The following is a 24,202-nucleotide window of genomic DNA, read 5'->3' as shown; positions in this document are numbered from 1 at the left end:
CCAGTTTACCCCCCCCCCCCCTCCCACTTCTTCTTTTTCCTTCTCCTCCTCCTCCTCGTGCTTCTTCTTCTTCACTTTTACCTCCATATCATTTTTCACTCATGCAGTGGAACAATCGATATGTAGAAAAGCGCTACGGTATCATGTATCATTGTGGAATATGTGATATAGATTATGGTCAGTTCATGTTTACAATATTTTTCTTTTGTACTGTTTACCATTTGTGTGTAGCAAAGATTTATTGTTTTTAGATTGAAGGTTTCGCTAACGGATTATTCAAAGCAAATGACTATATAACTAAAACATATGCTCATGCGAGGAGATGCCTTATCATAAGCTACACTTGGAATAAAAAGCTAGAAAACATTCCACTTGCACGCCTGTAATTAGCCTGCAGAAGAAAAAAAACACTTTATTTTATAAACTGCATTTAAGGTTACAGTGACAACGCATGAACAATTTCACTCCATGGACAAAAAGAACTCAGCGCTGCGTATTTATGTTGGCAGAACTATGACAATAAATTTCTCGGGTTCTTCTGCTTGTAAATTGTACATTTCAGTAAATTGCGTTGCTCTGTAATGAGAACTGTGGTGTGGTTTTACTGTGACTGCAAGAAGACAATAACCTCCATTTTCAAATTTAGGCAATATGTTTTGGACAACGACTATCTGAATAGCCTTTTGTTTTCCAAATCAATATTTTCATATATGGTCAACGGCTGTTCTGAAATCACACTGGGCCCATAAATATTTTTTCAGGGAATCTATTTTTGCAGAAGATGCTGTGACATGAAACCTGAAACCTCATATAAAACTGATCTAACAGCTGCTTTTCAATTCCTGTTGTAATATACATCATGAACATGCATACAGCAACATGCATGCAATGATACATGTTGACGGTGCATTGATCACAGGCGAGTACAACAAATATGGTGCACAACACTCTGCTCTCTGATATTGTCTTTCTATATTTCTGCTTTGCCCGATTTTCACTGCAAGCTGAGGTCCAATTTCATTGCATTATCTGCATGTCCGGAGTGTCCCAGAGGGGCTGCAGAATGACCAGTGGCCCCACTGACCCTCAGAGCTGCTGTCACCCTTCATCACCCCGCTCTCCATCTTGGATGGTGTGGTCACCTAGCAACCGGGGCCAGAGTTCGCTGCTCATGGACCAGAGGCTATTGGGAAATCAATCGATACGCCTCAGCCCAACCTAGAGAGCTGCCTGCCTGGCTGGCTGGCTGTCCCCCCCTCCCTCCCCATATCTTCCCTCCTCACAAGCTTCCTCCCCCTCTCCCTTGTTATGGCCAAATGAAGACGATGCAGTTCTCACTTTTCCACACCTCAGTGTATGTGGATATCCTGTTACAGGATAAGAAATGCCTCTGCTTGCCAGGGGCTTGCAGCTCTCGAGGCTGATGTATCTGTCCTGTCAACTGGCCTCCATTTCCACCAATGTTTGGATTGAGAGGCGGAGAGACAGCAATTAATCAAATTTCAGAAGAGGATTTCTCTCCTATCGTAGTACCGGCCATGAAGAAGTGCTGACCAAAGATTACACTGGTGCACAATTGCAGCCCACCCCATTCCTCCACCACATTTATGAATTTCTTTCAGCACATTGTGGCACTTTGGCGTTTTTGAGAGCAGTAACTCCACCACTCCAATCCTCCCATGGCTCATCTTTTGGATCATTTCCACATGGGTCTATGTGAATCTAATTAGAAACCTATCAGACATGAACACATAGATCACTTTCATTAGCAGAACAATGATAAATGTTAAAAGGATTACACAGTTGCTCAAATAAAAAAAATTTAATTTTTTTTAAGCCTATAAAAACATCTAGAAAGTCAGATCTGTCTAGCAGGGACCTCTATTTATTATGGAGGTTCCTCACTACAACCTTTACAATCAAGCTGGGGTGCACAACCTTTGATCCCTTCCCAACATATTGAGAGGATGGGCACAATTCGATCACCTTAAACAGTTTTAAGAGCGAGGGCTCTGGGAGAAGGAGAGGAGGATGAAAAGATGGGGGAGGACAGAGCTTGGATGTAGAAGAAAGAAGGGGTGGAGGCAAAGAAGGAGGGGTGAGGTTGGAACTGACAAGAAACCAGTGCTAATCTGTTCTCTGATCAGTCATCAAACTCCATCTGGGGTGCCCCCCCCCCCCCCCCCCCCCCCCCCCTCCCTTTGTGATACTCTCCACTGTCTTAAATCTCTCTAAAAACATCTTTAAGAACCATCATATCTAAACTATAGTCATCTTTTTACTCAAAGACTCATGAATGTTGCATCAAATGCAAAGAATAATCAATTTCCAAACACAGTATGGCTGTAGCTTCTTGAATGTTAAGTTTTGCTGCTTTTCACTATTTTTAACAAGTGTGAAACAAAAATCTTTGAAAGCTGGATTTGCTAGACAAAGCAAGTTATCTGTGGTGTCTGGAAAATTAGACAATTGATGTAAGCATTACTGACAGAACTAAGAAAAATGTATTGACAAGCAACACAAAGAGTAAAGACTGAGTTTATCTGCATTTATTCACAAAGACCAAAACACTTGTGGAAATCCAAACACTCGACCATTAAAAAGTAGTTGTGCACACTTAATACCAAACAACAACAGGCAGCTGCAGTGTCCCCTCCCACTGTGCTTCAGATTAGGCTGACAGATTTCTTGACTTTTGTTGTTGTCCATCCCTGCAACTAAGAAGATGATTCTACCTCTGTTGTGGGGTTTGCCAGATCCCCAGATGGTCATCCAGCATGTGGCCGGAGGTGGGCTGTGAAATGACCCCCCAGCTGGACACTGTGGCCAGGTCACTGATCTCTGAGCCTTTTTTTTTTTTTTTTTTTTTTTTTTTAGGGCCAGCTGCCATCGCCACACTCCTAGCCTAATGGAGTTGGATTGCCTCCCCTCTAAACCCCCCCCCCCGCATCACCGGCTAGCCAGGCCACAGGGAGTGTCCAGATGCCCTATTACTCTCCCCTCCTTGAATCCACTGGCCTTTCACTGGACACAGGACTGTCAGGGGGGTGGGGAAAAAGTGTAAAAGGGTGGGCTGGTCTGAGCCTCCCCCCTCAGTAAAAGAGAGAAAAAGGGAGAGATGAGAGCAATAGCCACAAGGATGATGACCACGTAGGCATGACATTGACACGGACGAAAGAAAAGAACCTTTTAACCATAAAAGTGGAATAGTCGCCTCTGGAAATTGGAGGCGACAGTAAATGCATTTGTGAGTGCCAGGGTGTCTCACTCATTGTCCCCATTACATGTCTCATGGAGGGCAGGAGAGAAGAGGGGGAACGGGTTGAAACTAGATGGAGAAAGGGAGGGGTGATGCTTAAAAGCATTCTCAATGACATACGCACACATGCAATCACAATAAAATACTGTTCGGTTGTGTGCAACTAATGCGCTGCGGCTCCCAGATACTGGTACAGTTGGATGACTTGGCATGGGCCCACCCGGCGCAGAGGGAGGTATGCCTCTGCTGGGCTGGAGCCTGGCTGCCTACTGAGAGAGGGGGCTTCTGGGTTTGCTTGCCTGGAGTAATGTCGATAAATCAATAGGACACACGTCACTGCAGGCCCAGTGAAGCCACATGAAACTGTCATTGATCGGCATAAGGTGGAGTGTACGGGGGAAGCGGGGCTAAGGGAAGGGGGGAGGGATGGATAGTGTTGGGATGGGAGGGGTGAGGCTGTGGGGGAGGGAGAATCCAAACACTAGGAGCCCAAGGGTCATTTATTTCCCGTTTACTCCCACTTCCTCCTCTACCCCGAACAATCAGGGCCAGCGCATGGAAGGGATGTCAAAGGTCAGCTCAGTAGCCAATAACCCCTGAACAACAGTGTAGAGCCACGTGCCTGTCAATAGTTCGCTGTCACAGCTCACAAAACATGGAATGCCTCTAGTGCTAGAGGACAACCACTGTGTCGTCCACAGCAGTGCTGCCTGCTACACGTCGACATGCTGTGCTCACGCTCGAGTTTCTCTATTCTGTCATTCAAGCAAATCCACTGTAGTTTGTGATTTGTCATTCATGGCTGATGCCTCAATGAAAATACTAGTATACACTTGTAAAGAGGGGCAATCCACAAAGAAATGTACATAAGCCGTATGTGTTGCATACAACACTCTCAGAAACCACCATCTCCTCCTATGCGGCAATGTCAGCAACCACAACAGCCAGAAACAGGATCACTGACCGTAGCAAGAAGCCACAGCTGATTGCCTTCCCTCCCACTATGTCTCTTGCTCTCTTCCTCACAATCCTGCGTTTTCAGCAGTAGTTTCGATTGGTGATCAATACAGCATATGATCGACATGGGCCCCAGATCATGATATCTGTTACCTTCACTTAGGGCCAACTTATCTTAGTGCTATGGCTCTGGAGCCTGTAGTTCAGTCGGGGTTCAATGCCTGCAATGGTCAGGAAGACAGAGATTCAGTGATCGCCTGGGTGTCAAGTTCTCCTGACAGTCTGTCTGGCTCATCCTGCTGGGTGTTGATCTGAAGAAAGCTGTGGCTAACCTTGGCCACAGCACCACTCCCACCCTCCTGCCTGTCTTCACTTCTCAGTCCTTTTCAGTATCTACCCTGCTATAATTCTCTGCTCTTGCGTCTACAGTTGCTCTTCTCAAGCTAAAGACCAGCACATTGATCATGCTTGCTTGACCTCCAAATTGGGGTCAACCACAAAAGAGGCCAAGTCTCCAGTGTCAGGAAACAATTGCCATTTTCAAACTATCATTTGTGTGTGTTTTTCTGAAAATAACAAAGAACCAGGAACCTGGATTTGCACCCAACATGCTGCAACCTACTTTGCCTTCAAGCGTCCTTCAGCCCACATATGGAGGGCCACCTAAATGCCTAAAGAACTACTAGCCTTGCTTCCATTTTTCACCACTGATTTCCAGCAAGCTTTTAACCTTTATATAATTTTTTTAATTGTGAAAGTTGACACTGCGCAGGAGCCCCATGTCACCTTTGCATTAGTTTCTCTGACACTTTCATTATCACGATAGGTATAAGAAATAGACAGGTGCAAAATGCATGGCAACCCTCTGTCCTTGCTCGGCTGGTTGCCATGGAAACGGCTGATAGAGTAGGTTATCGATCGCTGTGTCCAGTCCCCCTATGTTCCCCCCACCCCCTGTACTGACTTTTTTTCTGCAGTGATGGGCGTGGATCAATAGCCTGTATATTGTATGGTTTTCTCACCATTCGTCCTCCATAATAGCAAAAAAAAAAAGAAAAAAAAAATGAGAGAGGCAGAAAAGAATGTAAGCGATCGCATTTAACAGGAAATAAGATCATATCAAATCAAAAGAAAAATGCCTGCAGTCTGACAAAATGTAAATATTGTAAAGCTGCATTTATATTAAGGATAATGAAAATTGCTACTCAAGCAAGTAAACAAGCAACCAAGAAAGCAAGAACGAAATAAAGTGACTCTCAAAGGGAATCTACATTCCTTCTGTCACAGTCACTTCAAATCTACCCTTTTCTTCTCTCTGGGAGACTATTTACACATACATGTCACGTTACGTTTACCTACATGCGTTTTTATATCAATTTACCAAAATCTTTTTTTATTTAAATTAATTTTTACTATCAACCATCAGAGAGGGCCAATTCATGTCTTTAAAAACGTGACGATGAATAGAGGAGCTGCTGCAGACCTGGGGGAGCTCGTTTAAATCTCGCCTGAGGGATCCCTCAAGCGAGGGGTCATGGTTGAAGTCATGGAGCAGCAGATTTAAAGGTGGGCACTCCTCAAGGTGTCTCTGTCGCCCCGAGGCACGGTCATCACAATTCCAAGAAAGGTGGAAATAAAAGTGCACTGAGAACACAAAGGCTTTTGGCCCTTCTGGAAAAATTAGCTGGCCAGCTCACTGATGGTCAACAACCTTGGCTTAGCTACAAACAGCCCCCCCCCGGTCCACCCTTCTACACGGCACGATCCCATACATCACAATTCATCTCGCCATTTCTCAGTACAGTATTGATATTACACTGACAAATGAATGTGAAACAGGCAGTTTTGCTGTAATGAGTTTAGGAAGAAATTTGAAAAGTGTAAAGGCCATTAGACATATTTTTACTCCACCAGTCAAATTCTCCATTCATGCACCATCTCACGCCTCAAATTTTCACATTTTATAGTGATATTTACATAAAAAAAAAGATTTAATACATGCGTATGAAGTTGAGCCTATATGGAGGGTCATATTGTCCTTTTTTCTCCTTCAGAATCAAGTTGCTGTTATATACAGTCTCTCCCCCTACACACATATGTCAATATGTTTGGTCTTCAGTGGTAGGAATGTGCCCTGAGGCTCCCATATAAAATTAGCAGACCATTCCCATGTTGGCTTCCTTTCATGCCCCCACTTGCAAAGCAGCCGACGCCACTATATCAATAATTCAGCCACAATTTAGTTGTAGTTGGGCCACATGTTACGGGTCAGTTGAAACGGGTGATACTGCTACCGGATGCCTGCTCCATCTGATGGGCTTTGCTGGAGGTTTGGCCTGTGTGTCCTATCACTGCTTGACTCATACAGATCTACATGTAAGCCTGTTGAACTCTGTTAAGAGCTTTTCAGAATAATGTACAGCTGCAGCTCATGGTGTATATCTAAGTGGACTAAGGTCAAATTTTCAAATAAATGGGTCTGTTTCTGTTGTAAAAGATGTAGGGTGAGTTCAGCAAAATATTCCTAAGCAGTAGTTGTGCAGATAGATTTGAATTTTTTTAGCACCACACCAGCAGAAATAACAGAGATATTATATCATGGTGTTCAAATAACTAATTATTTACTATATAAAGTAAGTGCGTCTTTCAAATCGTAATCTTCTAATTGTCAATGAAGCTAAATTATGTGGAAAAAAATTAATATTCTGTTGACTGCCTACAGTATGGATCATAAATCTCATTGTACATCCTGTATAATGACAATAAAGGCATTCTATTCTATTCTAAAGAGGAATATGCTACTGATTAATATTTTAATCAAACTTTTAATTAAAACTGATACATCTGGGTTTATTTTACTATTATTTTTAAAGCACATTTTGTTTCCAGATCTGTGATTTGCTCCAACTCATTCAGAACAATTAGAAAAATATCAGAATAGATAGTTTTTAACAGAAATATAAATCATCTGGAATTAAATCTTAAGAAAAAATGAGCACCTACAGCACCGTTGTACCTATACAATAACAACTTGTAGCAAATAGTGCAACTAAGCAGTATAGACAAATGGAAACAGTAAGGTGCGGCTTAAGATCATTGTGTTTTACGGATCAATTCACTACCTCAACAATTAAAAACCAAAATTATACAGCTCTACTGTTTCATGTGGTAATGAAAACAAAGAAACCCCACAGATCAAACAGTGTTCTTCAAAACAACACACCTTTAAATGTCTTCTCCCCATGCAGCGGAGAGATAGCTATATGTGAGGTCATCAAGTTGACAACAAATTGACACTTCAGAAAACAGCTCATCCTAAACAACCACATGTATGTTTTGAGGATTCATCCATAGAATCCACAGTGGCCTCAAACAAGTCTTAGGGGATCTTCTCCCCCGCATGCATCCCACCAACACTGCTGGATGTCTGCCCTCCCGTCTTAAGCCAGCCTTGGGGTGGTGGAGCTGCTAATCTCACACTGTAGCTGAATTGGAAATCCGCATGTGTACATCCATGTTGGATGGGCGGGAAGGGGCTGGGAGTGGAGAGAAGTGGCTGCCCTTGCACCTTGGTGAGATGAAAAGCTCTCAAAGCCTGGAGAGCAGAAAAACACTGGCAGGGCAGAAGTCAAACTCCTTAGGCCATCAGAGAGAAAGAGAGAGGAAAAACTACCAAACTTTTTCTTGTATCCTCTGGCAGATTGTGTGTGTGGTCAAACTGAGGGCCTGGTGTTAAAACTGAGTTATTGTATATGAAATGTGCATTCAGTGCCACAGAAAACTTCTGAGCAACTTGTGAAAAGCTGCCTGACAGCAGTGACCTGGTTTTGCATTTAGTATCTCACTGTATGGTGAGTTTGACAAGTGCAGTTTCAGAAAATTTTTGCCTAAGGTATTACATCATGCAGTACATTTTTATTAAATTTTGGTAAAGTCAATTGTGAAATGTTACTGTAATCTGAATCTGGCACTGCATGTCTTTGAGTATATAGAAACAATACACAATATAAATTACTGAAACTATACATATATATATATATATATATATATATATATATATATATATATATATATATATATATATATATATATATATATATATATATATATATATATATATATATATATATATATATATATATGTATAGTTTCAGTAATATATATATATATATATATATATATATATATATATATATATATATATATATATATATATATATATATTTTTTTTTTTTTTTTTTTTTTTTTTTTTTTTAACAATATATGTGTGATGCACAGATATTGTTTTTTCAATACTCTGAAAAAAATGTCCAATTTATTTCTTTACATATATGTGAATAGCTTATGAAATTCTGTTTTAATGTAGAGTATCCTTGCATGTCTTAAAACATGAATATCAAACTCCAGTTTCTAAAAGCTGAATTATAGAAAAATTGTAGATTAAGGGGAAAGGTATGAGACATTCATGTCAAAGTATTTCTTTTCTGCCATACTGTAAACATTTTTATTTCTATTTATTTTAGTTCTCTCAAACAGCTGGAATGAGGATGGCATAAATTTGAATTTTTCTTTTTTTTTGGGGGGGGGGGGGGGGGGGGGGGGTCTCTGTTGCCTGTTAAGACAGTAATAGGTTAAAATGCTGACTGCAGGGGAAATGCAAATAAGAATTCCCAAAGGAACTTTCAATTTTTTACTTTAGTTCCTTGGAAGATTTGGTCATTAGAGACCGCACTGTTATCACTGCAGCTCTAAAAGAAATGAACTTAGTGTCTCTATATTCTGGGCTCATCTCACGGATGACTTCCACACTAATTAACTTGCTTAAAAATTAAAAATTCATGCCCCCAGCTCTGGCAGTGTTGATCATAATTTCTTTGTCCGTTTTCTGGGTTTTTCAGAATCTACAGTAAATTCAACCATTTAGAATCAATACAGACTCAGAGAAAAAAAAATCCACTGCAGATGCCTGAACAGCTGGTGCTAGAGGTTAAGTGTTCCTGAGTACACATTGAGATATGTCTGCTAAAAAAAAGGGAGAGAAAAGCATAAAGCACAGAAATGATCCATGTCCTTAAGCACCTCGGTGTGCTTTGCTGGGACTCTTGATGAGTTGTCGCTGTAACTTGGTAGAAAAACAAGCCTAAGTGATGTGGCCCTTTAGTCACCTGACCATCATGAATGCCACTGTGGGCCCCTAGCTGGCCAAAGTCTGCATGGCACAGCGACATATTGCGTAGGTATAAGGCAGTCAGTAGTTATTCATCATCCATAATGTTAACGATTACAGCATGTCGATAACAAACCCAGGAGTTAAATGAGTTTGTGCACTCAGCTACGCCTGTGCCTCGGCAGTTCAAGGTCACTCCCTCCAGTCTCTGACAGGAGGGATGATTCCCGGGCCAAGCTGCAACCACACACATCTTGCCTCAAGGTCAAGTGTGCCACTATTTAGAACAAATAGATACATAAAACACTCAATCTTGTGGGTGTGTAAGGTATGGGCCGGGACCTTGGGCTGGGATAAAGTTGGCCAGTAGCTCGTATATTTCGTCCTGTACTTGTATTTCAGCTTGACATTTTGTCACCCCACACCTCATCCACTCTCCATCTACCACCTCCACTCACTTTAACGTTTTGAAGTCCCTCTTATGTGACTGAACACAGAAAGTTAGCATTGATTTTTGCCATGTTAGAGCTCACCAGAGTGCAATGTGGATGGATCTTGAGCATCTCAGGATGACAAACTGTGTTTATCATTCAGTCCGTTGGCCAGCTGAATTTAGACTCTGCAGCCTCCTTTAAGCTGCTCGTTCAAACATACCATGACCAAAGCTGCTATTCACCTATGGATGGTTAAAAAAATAAAAACACAGAGGGCTTTTGTGTTTGAGCAGGAGCAGGACAAGGCCAGGGCACGTGGTGAGAGGATACACTTGATTTGGAGTCAGTTACCAGCTCATGCCTATCATAATGGACAATGGGGCAAGGGCAAGTGTCTCCCTCCCCTAAGCTTTCCTCTCTCCCTCACCCTGTCTCTTGGCGTGCTTCCCCCAGGAGACACGAGCCGGGGGCTGGGCGCTCTGATGGCCAAGCGTAACATTTAAACCCCTGCCCTGCGGTAGATTTAGGGGGGCTTTGTGGAGAAGATGGGGGGCCACAGAGAGGTCCATCTGAGCACAGAGAAAGAAAAAAGGGGGTCCGGAGAGAGGCTCACCCTACAAACCCCCTATTACTCAGTGCACACAAACTACTCACCCCCCCACCCCTATGCTTCACCCTGCAGAAATCCTCAGTGTGTCAGTACGGTGGGGGCCCCATTGTGCATGGGCCTTCCACTGAAGAAAAGGGCCCTTTGGTGATAAACAATTCAGCTGTCCACTCTGATCACAATGGGGGCACATCCCATTGCTTTGAGCATCTGTTTCTACTAGGTACTGGTCCCCTCACTGCACAGCAGCGCTGACCATACAAGCACGGTGTGCAACTAAATCCCTGAATCTGCTGGCCCACTACCACCTGCTCTCAGCCTCCCCTCCCTTTATTATTCCTTATTCAGATCAATACTGTTGACTCCACTGCAGTATCTCTCAAAAGACAAGTTGAATAGCCTTGTGCTGGCTGTTCAGTAGGATCTCATGCTTTTTAAATTGTCTAAAGTGTGGCAGCAAACTGTATGAGCTGATTAAGGCATGCATGAGAGAGAAGATGCTTTTCTGTCAAGACATAGGGCACAAGGAGTTATCTATGTGGGCCTCATTCAAACAGCAAAGTCCATGGCTACTTATCACCCCCTTGTGGATATTCAGCACATTTCATTCCTGCTTCTAAATTTGTCTACTGTTTTTATGGTGAGGCTGTTATTCTGTGTAGTTACATGGTTATATGAATGAAAAAATGTAGTAATAAAGATTAAGATAAGTGGTAAGCTCCTTTACTTGGCATGGTTAAAATCGTAAATTCAAAACTTTGCTCAATTCACGGGTATTACGTGATTTTAAGAGCTCCACAAATCTGCTCCAATTTCCAGGTAATTTTCAAAAAGATTAAACTTTTTTTTTTTACACTATCTTTTATCAGATTAAATTACTATTTGATGATACTTTGTACTGTGCTGTAGCTGTAATGTTTTTGTTTTGTTTTTACGCGTATTTTGTTTACCCTGCAAAAATACGCGTATACATCATTAGGGTCTGCTGACACATGCAGCAACCTAAACTCAAAAGGTTAAGGTCCTGGTTCAGCGTCTAACTTTAATACTGCTCTTCAAACTGTGGGAGAAGGAACATGAGACAGTGTGTAAATTCTTTTCAAACCAAGCCTATGTAATACTAACATATTTTTGAATAGCTATTATTTCTTTACATCTCCCAAAGTAGGCCTTGTTTTTACTTCAGCTATTTTACACTTTAAAATCAAAATTACATGTGCATTTTTAATTCAACCTCTTTTTTTATGCATTATTTTTGATGACGTTTTGTCTTCTGAATAGCATTTAAGATAACTTACCGATGCATTAACATTTAATCATATTTGCCATTAAAACTTACTGGAAAGTCTGTACAAATTAAAAAGTCTCCCTGCAAATTAACTATCTATTGCAAATACGTAAAATGGTAAACTATAGAAAATAAAAAATATGAAAATATTTGCTTAAATATTAAATTAGCATGCTTAAGAATACAGTAAGCCATGGTTCATGTTTTGTTTTTGTTTTTTTCTAGAAAATATGTGAATGACATGTTTTCTGGATTTCATCCAATATCTCTGTCTACTTTCTGATTCAACAGTGAGTAGGGTACTCTGCTGGGGAAGCGCTAATCAGCTCGGAAACATTTGCTGCCCTTCTGGCAAGGTCAAAGGGGTCATGGTCCCTAGGCTGGATGTCCACTCCATCCTGAACTCCTCCCCCCGTGCTGTAAAGCCCAGCCTCCCCTTGGGGCCTATAGGCCCTGCAGGCACAATCACCGCTACGCGACTATAGGTTCACAGAAGCTGGCTTTAATCTATACGGAGCTCTGGGATGGACTGCGGCTGTCTGTCCATCAGACTGTCAGTGTGTCTTGCCTTGACCGTACACGAGCAGCCCCGGACCTGAGCTATCGACTTAGACGATCCGAACCCAGATTTGTGATTGGTTTGCAGAGTCGTCCGGTGGGCCCCTCCTGCTGTTTGACCAGGTGATTGATCTGTTAACACTGGCCGCTGGACGTGTGTCTCTGAATTTAATTTCAGAATTCATTTCTGGGGGACGTGTGTGTACAGAAATGATGTAGAGTCCCAGGATCTGAGTGAAAGATTGATGGTGGAGGTGAAGTAATAATGCAATTTAGATTTCTTTACCACCCTTTACCATTAGATATTTGGAACGTGCTTAACAGGAACGCTCGCCAACCCTTAAAACATGGCCTTATATAGTTCTTAGATTTTCATCTAAAATGTGATCAAAAGTGGACCATATCTGAGTCTCTGAGCATTAAAGTTTTTATTCACCCCCTTTGGGTGCTACACAAGACAACTTCTCAATATTTGTATTCATCAGGGCGTTTTATTTTCCAGGCCATTGGGCATTTCGCCCTTTGTACTGTTGCAATGTCTATAACTGAGATATTGTTTATGAACAATACATGAAAATACCTGCAAAGAAGCCTTTGTTGTCATTGCATTTCATCACTTATCACCAGCAAGAAACCCCCCTCCTGCTGTTAAAGTAATAAAAAGTGCTGAAAAAGCCACTCGAGTCAGGCCATGAGGTTAGGTAACCCCGATCCATTTCACAGCTCATAAAGAGCGCCAACGCATCGGTGAGTGGGTATTGTCCACCATGGATTTCCCAGTCCATTCTGCTTTATGCTTCCCTGTTATCAGAAATGCCCATAAAAACACAAAGACTATGAAATAAATGTGACGACCAAGACAATGCCCGAGTTAGGAAGTGAGGGCTGATTTGATGGAGTCTCTCTTTCTCCACTCTGGCCTGCTGCAGACATGGGGAGAGGGGGCAGGTTGCTTGGATATGCATCACAAAGGCTTCCTGCAGTATTGATCTGCAGTGGGTTAAGGCAGTCTATCAGCAAATGTCCCTCTCTCTGGGAAAAACAATAGATTAAAAACACACAGCTTGCTGGGCGGGAGGCTGCTGATGGGCTCTTATCTGGGCTGAAAGGTCACTGTGTACAGATATAATCCACTTTCACTTAACAGCTTCATTTAAGGCACCTCGTATGCAAATGGTGGCATTTCAGGGTCTATTCAAAGATTAAGATTTTGTTTTTTCCACAGTGCAGACACTGTGTTTTTTTTAAACATATTTTCAGAGACAGGAGGATAAAAGTGTTCAAAGTTTAAACTGTAGTAGACTGTGCTCCTTGAGTTTCCAAACCAAGAAGCACAGGAGTTTTTATGGCATCTAAATGCTGATGGAAGCAGTATTTTTGATTCCAGAGGTGCATTTCTGCACTTATTAATCAATTCACTTTTTCAAGACCACAGAGTCATAATGAAAAAATTGTATAATTTAAAAATTTTAGAAAACCTTCGGCTGCTACCTCATTCACAAGGGGTCGCCACAGCAGATAGCTCTGCATATTTGATGTGGTAGGTTTTTATGCCAGATGCCCTTCCCCACACGACCCCAAAAGGATTTGTGTCTCTTCCCAGGATTGAACCAGGGATCTTTCATTTGTTAAGCAAATGTGTAAAGCCTTAGACTATGGAACAAATAAATGCATAAAATTAGAGATATAACTAAAATATCTTCATGCAAAAACTCAGTCATGACCCCTTTTTAAAATGCACAGAAAGACTTGTAGTACCTTTTCACCCTCATCACTGACATGTTACTGAAAAAAATAGATTACACTTTGAAGTATTTTTGCATTTAATTCATGTTTACAGTACTGCTTTATACACAAGTAACTGATAATGGTAACAATAAAACAATCATTAAAAAAAGTAGCAAACACTGTTTTGTGTATAAGTATTACAATATCACAGATGAACGTTACTTAACAATGCATTTCAGATCTGCATGTTATTCAAACTGTTAAACAAAACTAACCATTTCGCAGTAATGTCACAACCTCAAAATGTTTCTGAAACATTGCCAAAAAAGTGGGTAACACCCTCTAAAAAAAATCAAACGGTGGAACTTGTGATCAAAAACGAAATCAAAATAAAAAACATCACTGCGGGATCAGCAGTAGGGTGTGAAGTCAGTAACGTTCTTTAGGCTCGCTAAACTTACGTTTCTTCTTAGGCACAGTGGTAGATGGTGTTTCCTGGGTGGTGGGAATCTCATACTGAGAAACCTGAAAACAGCATTAGAAACATGCATTTGACATTTAGTAAAGCACGGCACTATGTGTCTACTGACAGGCAACATCCCACTCTGAGAAACCAAAGCGATCAGTGTTGACTCATCTGTGAAGCAAACAGGGTTCCTACGCACTTTCCAGTTCAAAAATTTATCCTAAATCTGCAGAACACATCTTTGTTATGCACAAATACTGCTGTTTTATCACTCAAATCAAATGGTGCTTTTTCAAACTGAGTTATAGGTCATGTGAAGACAAAACCCACATGTAATCTTCTGACAACAGGTCACTGTTGTCAGAACAACAGTTTGGACAAATTATCTAATCACCTGCATTTAAACTGATATATGCATATATATATATTATCAGGTCAGAGGTAACAAATGCTGTAAGGGGTTTCCCACCATTTTGTCCTTCATAGCTGTAAGCTGCTTGTTGCCCACACTCAGGGTTGTCTTCTGCTGACACACATACAGAAACACACTTTGAAAAAAAAAAAAAAATCTTACAATAAGTGCAAAAATGTGTAAAACAAAATGAATTTTCAACAACACAGATTCCCGGAAGAAATTAACAGTGTTACTTAGGTAACAATATGATAATTTACATCCCTGTTTTTTGCTTTCAGAGCCCAGCTGAAGACCAGTGCATGCTGAACGAGCAGCAATCACTTTACTGGGGACATATTTATGAAAGAAAACCTGCGTGATTGAGACATTAGGTTTATACAATAATATAATTGTTGCCTCAGAAAAGGCAACAAGTCTTCCTGTGTTAAAAATATTGCAAACTCTGGAAGGCTTTTTAGGTAAAATTCTAACCTGTACACAGTTACAGAGGGTTTTAAGTGTGGAGGGGGCTGAGGTTGTCAAGCTGTAAAAGAGTGAAGCAAGAACTTGGAGCTATTGAGAGGTAGACTGACCGTAGTCGACCTGATGATCCGTCCGCTCCTGGTCCTTTTTATGTCCACCTCCATATCAGAGGTTCTCTTCACCAGAGTCTCCATCTGACAGGGGAGAGATGGTCTGTAACACCAGCGATCATTAAGTACACTTGTTGTACACTTCTGCTTTATCTTTCTCCAGCACCTTCAGCAGCTTTGCAGTTTGAGCACATTAGAGGTCTTTAACTTTTTTGTATTATCATTTACAGCCTTGGAATATACAGTTAGAGCCCTAAGTGACAAAGTTTTGTTGATGGTCTCCTTAGCTTGCATCTACATCTCTTTGGACCTCTTATCAAGAGTTTCAGTGAACAGCTACAAGTTCTGAAAATTGGGGACTACGTATAAAATGACTTTAATTCCTAAATAGTTAATAGAAATACTTTTCCTAAACTCTGTGTATTAAAGCTGAAGTTTTTTCAGTTTCAGCTCCAACAGTTGTCTTAAATGCTATAAATTTTGAGACCGCTCAAAGGTAAAGTTTCAGAGATCCTTTGAATTCTTAAAAGAGCAATCATTATCTCACTCCTTCTTTTTACCTTGCCCACCAATAGGCGGAAATATTATGTTTTGGTAGCGTTTGCCTGTCTGTCCATTAGCAGGATTATTAGAAAAATTATGAATGGATTTCAATTAAAATTTCTGGAGTAGTTGGGGTGATACAAGGAACAATGGATTTCATTTTGGTGGTGATCCAGAACACAACTGGATCCCGGAATTTTTAAAAGGATTCTTTACGATTGTGAGAGAGGGACAACATTCGCATATTTGCATCTAACCTTATGAGGATTTGAACCAAAATTTATTAAAGTTTGTGGAAATATTCCTTAGGGACCCAAGAGCATATCATTTCATTTTCAAGGTCAAATGCCAAAGGTCAAGGTCACCAAAAATCTTCAAAAAAAGAAAAAAGAATCCCTATGTCGTCACTGGCAAAATTTTTAAATTCATATCTCATTTAATTTTTCATCTATGGCGATGAATTTTGGTACTTACGTATAAATAATTACTGTTGATAATTCATTGTGTTTTCTATTTTAAATTAAAATATTTGCAATAATACAAAGTAAACTACAAACCCTACACAAAAATCACACACAAATATATAATTCATATCTCGGCAAGTGTTTGTTTTTCTTTTTTCATTTAGTTTTTTTTTTTTTTTACAGGATGCTACTAGGGTGCATAAACTGAATAAAACATATCCAAACTATATAAGTCATTATCTGTTCATTTAAAAAAATTAATGAATAACAAAAATATAAAGTAATATTTTACAGTTTTTAAAAGCCAATAAAATAAATTTGTAGTCTTTGCGATCTAGTAATTTATGATGGCGTATGAAACCACTGGGCGGGTGAGGTATGCGCTCTACTGAGTGCCCGTCTAGTTCTTCTTTGCATTTGATTTTATATTTTGAGTCATCAATGCAAAATGCCAGGAAACAGCAATGCCTCAAGTTACAGATTTGGTGCATTTTGATGCACCAAATCTGCCTGGCCTACTGCAGCTTTGAAGTTTTAAACATCACCTGCTCGCAATGTGTTGAGCATCGCCAGTGCAGTCACACATACCTCCGGGACTTTTTCACAAGTCTTGATCTCCTCATCACAAATCATCTGGATCTCTTGAATTTGTTAAAAAAAAACACACACACACACACACTCCACAAGATTTTCATTAAGTTCAGCTTGAGTAAATATGATGATATATTATGTAGAGTCTTAAAATAATAATTATCTGTAAGTTTAACAGGAAATTTAAGATTCTGTAAATACGAGTATTGTTCAGTTTAACAACTGAAACATCCTGAAAATAACAAAATAAGACGGGAAGCATTCAGTTATCACATTCTAAGATACATTTATGGTATTTATGGATCATGTGTTACCAATGTGAAAGACAGTAGCAGTGATATATTTTAAGCATTTTTACCAGTGCCATCCAGGTCATTTTGAGACTCCTCCACATCTTTGGGGACTTCTCTCTATAGGGTTACAAAAGCTTATCTAAACATCATGACTGGAAAATGTCAACACACTGACAAAGTGCTGCTGATAACAGACACGGACACACTTGTCTTTGCATCATTTAGTACTTCCAAATTCATATGTTGATAGTGGAGCTATTCAGTGCATTGCACAGTGATCTCATTAACAATCTTTACTCCAAAATAAAATGTTTATGTAGAACACATTTTCTAAAAGGAGAAATGTAATAGAAGAAAAATCTGATGGAAAAGTTACAATGATTTATATAATACATTTTATCAGATTTACCAGAGAGATGAAAACAAAACTTTTTTAACCACTGTAATGATTATTTTGTCTAAAATGAAAATGTGTAATATAAATTAACCTGTGAATGACTCAGATCGCAAATGACCTAATGAGTTAAAAAAAAAACACATCTGAGGTTTTTTTCCACTGACCTGGGTGACGACATCCTCCTTCTCGTCCATCTTCAGGAGCCAATTCTCCTTCACTTGACTGCTCTCCTCCACCTGCATACATTAAACCGCGTGCTCTCAGAAATGCTTATGAAAAAAAGCTGCAGATGTGAGACAGTAAAAACTTTATGACAAATGAAGACAAAAGTCTTTATATGTGCTTTAATGAGCATTATCCCTTTCTATCCCTCTATCTTATGCTTCCTTTAATTAACCTGCTCTAGCCTGTGTCTCTCTGTGGCCATGTCAAACTTTAAAGTGTGGTAGGGGCTGACCACCTCCCCCACGGTCAGTCTGACAGGCTCCTTCTCAAACTCCATAGTGTCGCCGTCAGCCTCCCTAAAGCCGGGTGGCTGGTAGGTCTGAGGAGTAACTAGAAAATAGAGAAGCAAGCATAAAGTGAAGCAATAATGAAACGGATACAAATACTGAACAAGAGACAGTAACACACAAGTGATGTATAAATGGTCATGGCCGATAATCAACCCTGTATACTTTCTCTCACAGAAGTATGTTGGCCTTCTGATGTTGAATATTACTCCATGAAGAAGCAAAAAAAGAAATGTCGTGGTCCAAATATAAGTAACCAGACATTAATAATATAAACATATGCCTTGTTTTTGAATTGTGACAATTTTAAAACTCTGAACCGAAGCAGAAAAACTAAACATAGCAAAAATCATTATGTCAAAGTCACAAAGACAACCTGACAAAAATAAAAAATACATTACCTATCACTTTTTTTGCTACACCTTGCTAGTACTGGTTTGAACCATCTTTTGCCTTCAAAACTGCCTCAATTCTCTGTAGTAAATATTTAACAAGGTGCTGGAAACATTCCTAGAAGACTACAGTCCATATTGATATGATAGCATCAAGCAGTTGCCACAGACCTGCCAGAGTGGATCCATGCTCTCCTGCAGTTTACACCAAATTCTGACCCTACGATTCAAATGTTGCAGTAGAAACTGAGACTCATCAGACCAGGCAACATTTTTCCAATCTTCTACTCACCAATTTTGGTGACCCCTGTGAGAACTCCAGCTTCAATTTCCTGTTCTTAGCTGACAGGAATGGGACCTGGTGTGGTCTGACTACCTAGTACATTCAGTATATCATAACTCTTCTCTGCGTAATAACTGACACTTGTCCAATATCTGGTATATTTTGTATATTTGTTACATTTATTTACTCCCCTGTAACTCCTTGTATTTTTTGATAAATATATATACATACTGGTTTTACAATATTTTTCTTTATTTTGTTTAAGTTTCATAAGGAGCACTGAACTGTGGCAGCTGCTACATTTTCATCATACTCTGTGTTTGATGACAATAAAGCTTTCTATTCTATTCTCCTGCTGTAGGCCCTCTGCTTCAAGGTTAGACATGTTGTGCACTCAGAGACGCTTTTCTGCATACTTTGGTTTTAACGAGTGATTATTTGAGTTTCTGTTGCTGTTGTTCTCTGAAAACCCTAGAGATGATTGTGTGGGAAAATCCCAGCTCAGCAGCTTCTGAAATATTCTGAATGTGGCATGGTTGTTGGCGCCAGACGGGCTGATCTAAGTCAATTAAATCAACTTTGTTCCCATTCTGATGCACGTTTTGAACTTGAGCAGGTCATCCTGAATGTACTGAGTTGCTGCCATGTCACTGACTGATTAGATACTTGGATCAACAAGCAATTGAATAGGTGTACCTAACAAAGTGACTGGTGAGTCTACAGAAAGGTTAATAAACAGTGGCTAATATGAAAATATTCACCTGGGCACTGCACTGTTTTTCCTGTGTATAAATCATATACACCTAGATGCTAGACTCATCTTGTCTACTTTTGAAAAACCATAAAAGAAAACCACCATTGTTGGATAATTGCCAAAAAAGATCAAAGCTGGGGCATGTACGAGACATCAAGCAGTGCTGCTTAAAACACTGGGTTTAAAAAGTCTTTATGGTGATTGGTATAATAAAAATGTTCAAAGCTTTAAAAATGTGGGCTCTGTATAATTAATGCTGATCAATTTTGATGTGAGTGTTACCATCATCATAGTAAGCCAGCTTCATGTTGAGGCAGACATTGTCTGGCAGAGGGCCCAGGTTCTGCATCAGAGTGTAGAGCTTCCTCACCAGCAGGATGCTGGCTTTCCTGGTGTTTCCACATGACACTGATGAGACTTTGATGTTGTTGTTGCTGATCAAGAAAGGCAAGCAAGACAAGAAATGAGCTTAAACGCACCTGCTTTTTCAGTTGCTTTGCCAGGCAACCATTGCACTGAATGGTAAAATATATTAAGGTTCTTGGGGTGGTCTGAGGTAAGCCAGTCACTCTGAAGTCACATTTTATAGGTGATCCAGTCAGACAGGCAGAGATGTTTAGCACTCCACCTCTTACCTCAGTTGTAGCCCAGTATTGATTCAAATATAATTACTCTTTCAAGTCTTTGATTTGTTGTCATAATGCACTAATAAAAGTTTCCATTCGTTTATATGTCAGCTTCTGTCACTTTCTTTCTCCAACTTTCAAGCAACTTGTGAACCAAAGAAACAGAGATAAATTCAAGGACTGATTTAATAACAATTAAAACAAAATTCAAGTTGCTTTCTCATATGTGAGTGGAACTTCTATGCATAAACACAGCCCACCTTTCAAATTCCATTTGCGCCCCTTTTGCAGAGTATTGGATACTAAACTGGTAACACTCAGTCACTTTCTGAAAAAAGATGACATGCCAGATGATGTAGTAACTATCTAGATATACAGTATGTACAATATATTTGTTAAACATCGAATATTGCAAAAAAGCAATCCAATACTTACCTGTGGGTTCTCTGGGTCAGTATAAATCTATAAAATAGGGCCAAATAAATAAAAGTTAGTACCATGGAGAATTTAAGACCAAATTCTCCAACACAACAGCTTAAAACTCTGAGGGAGAGTTACAGTTCTTCAGACATTTACTTGCTCGTGTGTTTACTACTTTCAGTCTTCAAAGCCAACTCCTTACCCTAACTTAATTTTTTAATACAATGAATCAAATATTCAAGAACACACAGTCAAAGTCAAATATTAGTAAAATACTCACAGACATAATGACTGTCCGAAGCTGGTGGAGGAAAAAGAAAATATTTTGACTGTATAAGGTGAAACGATACAAAACAAATTAACTAAAAAATGTTAATTAATATTGCCTGATTCATAACAACTCAACTAAGTGTACATTACAAATCTTATGACTGATGGAAATGTCAAATGTGACTTACATATTTCTTCTGGATGGCATCGAAGCACCCCTGCATCCTGAAGGAATGGAAAAACAATTAGCCGACAGCACATGTACGCCAAAATGTTCCCACTAAAATGATTACAGTACTACCATTGGTAAGCACTAAATCATGCAAAGCCACGTGCTCTGGCTTGTTATGTGCATGTAAGAGAAATGCTTTAAGATCTAAAACTAGCACACTTTAAAGCACAAAAGAATGACACAAGCAAAGACGGAGGAACCAAGAAATCTTTGAGGAACGAAGTGACATCAGAGTTCTTCATTTCATTAAAAAAATTCAAAAACTCCTCAACTTATCCCACATTTACAGCCAGTCACTGCTCAGTGTAACACTACGGTTTACTTCTCGTTTCACTTTCCATGATTTTAAGAGCTATGCTATGAATCATTTTTGTATCGAGCACTGATGTGATCATATTTGTTCAATGTGTGCAAATATCTTCCTAATGCTAACAAAGATCAATATTGTGTAAACATCACCAAGCTCACTCTAGTTCAATCTGTTACCACCCACAAAAGATATGATGGTCTTCTTCGTACCTTGTGGGTCTGTTTGTCTAATCATGGTAAAATATAGTCCCGTGAACAGATTTTATGAAAGCAACAGTATTTCAAGACAGAATCAAAACAGTTGCATCAAAATGGAGGAGCTGATGTGATTCCATCACAAGATGGTTTCCAGTTGGCTTTAGTGACCCTGCTGAAAAGCTCTGGCTAGCAAATGTCAAGTTGCTGTAATTTACCACTGAAGAATCTGACTGGCACCAGGACAGCTGTGCTCCTCTCTAAGGATCATCACTTGCTGATCTATAAGGAAAAAATAGGAGGTAAGAACCTTCTTTGGAACTGTTAAAGCTTTTAAATTCACTGCTAAAGTGAATTTGAAAGCTAATGGGATGTGCATGCAATTAGTTTCATATGTAATCTAACCTTCCAGATATTTGCTCCCATAGGCTTTCCCTGGGAAAATACCCCTGAGGTATGTGATGCCAGACACTGCGATGGCCAGAAGCTTCTTTATAACAACCAATGACTGCTGCTCCGAGACAATCTGATCAGGAGACAGCTTAATCAGAAACAAATTAATCAGACTCAGCACTGCTTAGTTGCGACAGTTAACACAATTATTACAAATCTAGACATCCAACAGCTGCATTTAACTGGCTACGGTACCTTATTTAATACCACTTTAGGTGTCACTTTACATAAAAATTATGTAAAGTGACACCTCAATACTGGTGTCACTTTACATAATTTTTTTCTGTTAAAGTCTTTGTAAGTCCTGGTTTCACCTAAGATGAAACTTAAAATGAATTATTACTCATGAAACATGCCTGACAAACACTATTTTATCACAAAGCAAGGTACTCAACTGTATGTGATAAATATAAACTATAATGATTATGTGCTTAAGTCAGGTTTTTTTCCCCCAGCTCAAAGTACATACATAAGTATGGCTGGTCTGCATACAGTTAAGGCACTTGTTTGTGCTACCTAACTTAACAGAAATCTTCTTTTAATTTTTGGCCATGTCATAAGCAAAATGTACTTTAATCTTGAGCAGATTACACCCCACTTACAAAAAAACTTGTCTTCACAAAATCACAGTCCTGGTGATTTTCCTTTGGTGGACAGTCAAAATTTCTATGGCAGGTGCGAGAGTGTCCTGAGCCACCTCATGCAGCAATTTATTGAAACACGCAAATATACATGAAAATACAGTATATAAGGCAAAAACAATGTTTGTACAATTCAAACTTGAAAGGCAATATAGCCACTTAACACTGACCTATGAATTGTTTAACAATAAAAAAGTTAAGAAAATATTAAGAAAATAAATCCAGCAAAGACCTGGCATAGGACCTGAGAGATGCATCTGGCCCTTGAGGCACTCCATCTACTGTTCACTGAAGCCTCATCAGAAATGGCTGCGCCTGTCAAGAAGCCATTCTTAAAGAAATTAAACTGGGAGAAAAGTCTGACACAAGAAGTGGGCTGAAAATCAGTGGCAACAGGTCTTATGTTGTGATGAATCCAAATTAAAATTTTTTGGTTCAAATAATCATCAATATGTAGGATAGAGGGATAGAGGTACAACAGTGAGTGTCTACTTAAAGATGCCGGGAGAACTATTCCAGAAACCTGCTTAAAGAAATTATGAGAAAGCTTTCCTAAGAGAGTTCAGGCTTTGTTGAAGAATAAAGGTGTTCATACCAAATTCTAACTTTCAAGCTAGTTGTAACGGCACAAGCTCTGTTTTTGCCTTATATACTGTATTCCCCTGTCACAAAGTCACATAAAATAAAAATATCGCAATGTAATAATATAATAACTACTGATTCCAAATCTGCTGTTGTAAATAGAAGAGTGTGCGTAATAGAGCGCTATTTTGTATAAAACTGTATAAGTTTTTATTTGCCTGCTAGCTAAGCAGCTTAGTGTTTGCAGCATAACAAAACAAGAAAATGAGTTATTCGAGTGATACATTTTACCTGTGATGTTCTCACTTGCTGTGCGCACGCCATGCCTTTGTTGTAAAACGAGCACAAAATCAAAAGCTGCAAAGCACAAACATAAAATCTGAGAACAGACAGGGGTCTACTCGACAAACAATACTGTAAATTACAACTAGCTAGCCAACCTTCTAGTTTCTAAATAATGTAGCACTGTACTGAAATTGTTTCTTGCACACTATGATTGACCTGCATCAAATTTTATCCTTTAGATCATGATCTTGTAATTACATGGGAACAATAACATTATATATATATATATTTTTTACAAAAACAATACAGTACCGTCGTTTAATGGGATAGGAAATAGACGATAACTTTTTGCTGTTAGCTAAAATAGACGTTCCCGCTAATTGTTTGATTAACGCTCAGCAACAGGTTCGCCAGCAGGGAGCCAATCACAGCGCCGGGAGCTAAAAAAAAAAAAAAAAAAAGAAAAACTAAAAAAAAGACAGCTTCGGAGCCTATTACTAAACTAGATT

General features: G+C 39.5%; 1 protein-coding gene across 4 annotated transcripts; it reads right to left on the bottom strand.

Moving 5' to 3' along the window:
• Nucleotides 1-14,075: 14,075 nt before the first annotated feature.
• hormad1 (HORMA domain containing 1) lies at nt 14,076-24,107 on the bottom strand. 4 transcript variants are annotated; one of them, XM_030750060.1, is made up of 16 exons: nt 24,006-24,107; nt 23,700-23,765; nt 22,138-22,258; nt 21,951-22,014; nt 21,185-21,221; nt 21,007-21,027; nt 20,742-20,768; nt 20,567-20,634; nt 19,963-20,114; nt 18,137-18,294; nt 17,904-17,975; nt 17,408-17,459; nt 17,047-17,099; nt 15,452-15,535; nt 14,934-14,987; nt 14,076-14,523 (listed from the first exon to the last, which is right to left on the bottom strand). In XM_030750060.1, exons 2-16 carry the CDS (start codon nt 23,730-23,732, stop codon nt 14,428-14,430), a joined length of 1,092 nt encoding a protein of 363 aa, XP_030605920.1. In that variant the 5' UTR covers nt 23,733-23,765; nt 24,006-24,107; the 3' UTR covers nt 14,076-14,427. The 4 variants fall into 4 exon arrangements, with proteins under 4 accessions (XP_030605920.1, XP_030605919.1, XP_030605918.1 ...); XM_030750059.1 differs by having other exon boundaries at nt 22,138-22,273; nt 24,006-24,106; XM_030750058.1 differs by lacking the exon at nt 24,006-24,107 and having other exon boundaries at nt 22,138-22,273; nt 23,700-23,897.
• Between the last annotated feature and the right edge of the window lie 95 nt (nt 24,108-24,202).

The sequence above is a fragment of the Archocentrus centrarchus genome, chromosome 16, assembly GCF_007364275.1.
Source record: "Archocentrus centrarchus isolate MPI-CPG fArcCen1 chromosome 16, fArcCen1, whole genome shotgun sequence".
In the NCBI taxonomy this organism is placed as follows: Eukaryota; Metazoa; Chordata; class Actinopteri; order Cichliformes; family Cichlidae; genus Archocentrus; species Archocentrus centrarchus.
The sequence above is the reverse complement of the archived record's forward strand: the minus strand, read 5'-3'. Positions and strand labels throughout refer to the sequence as shown.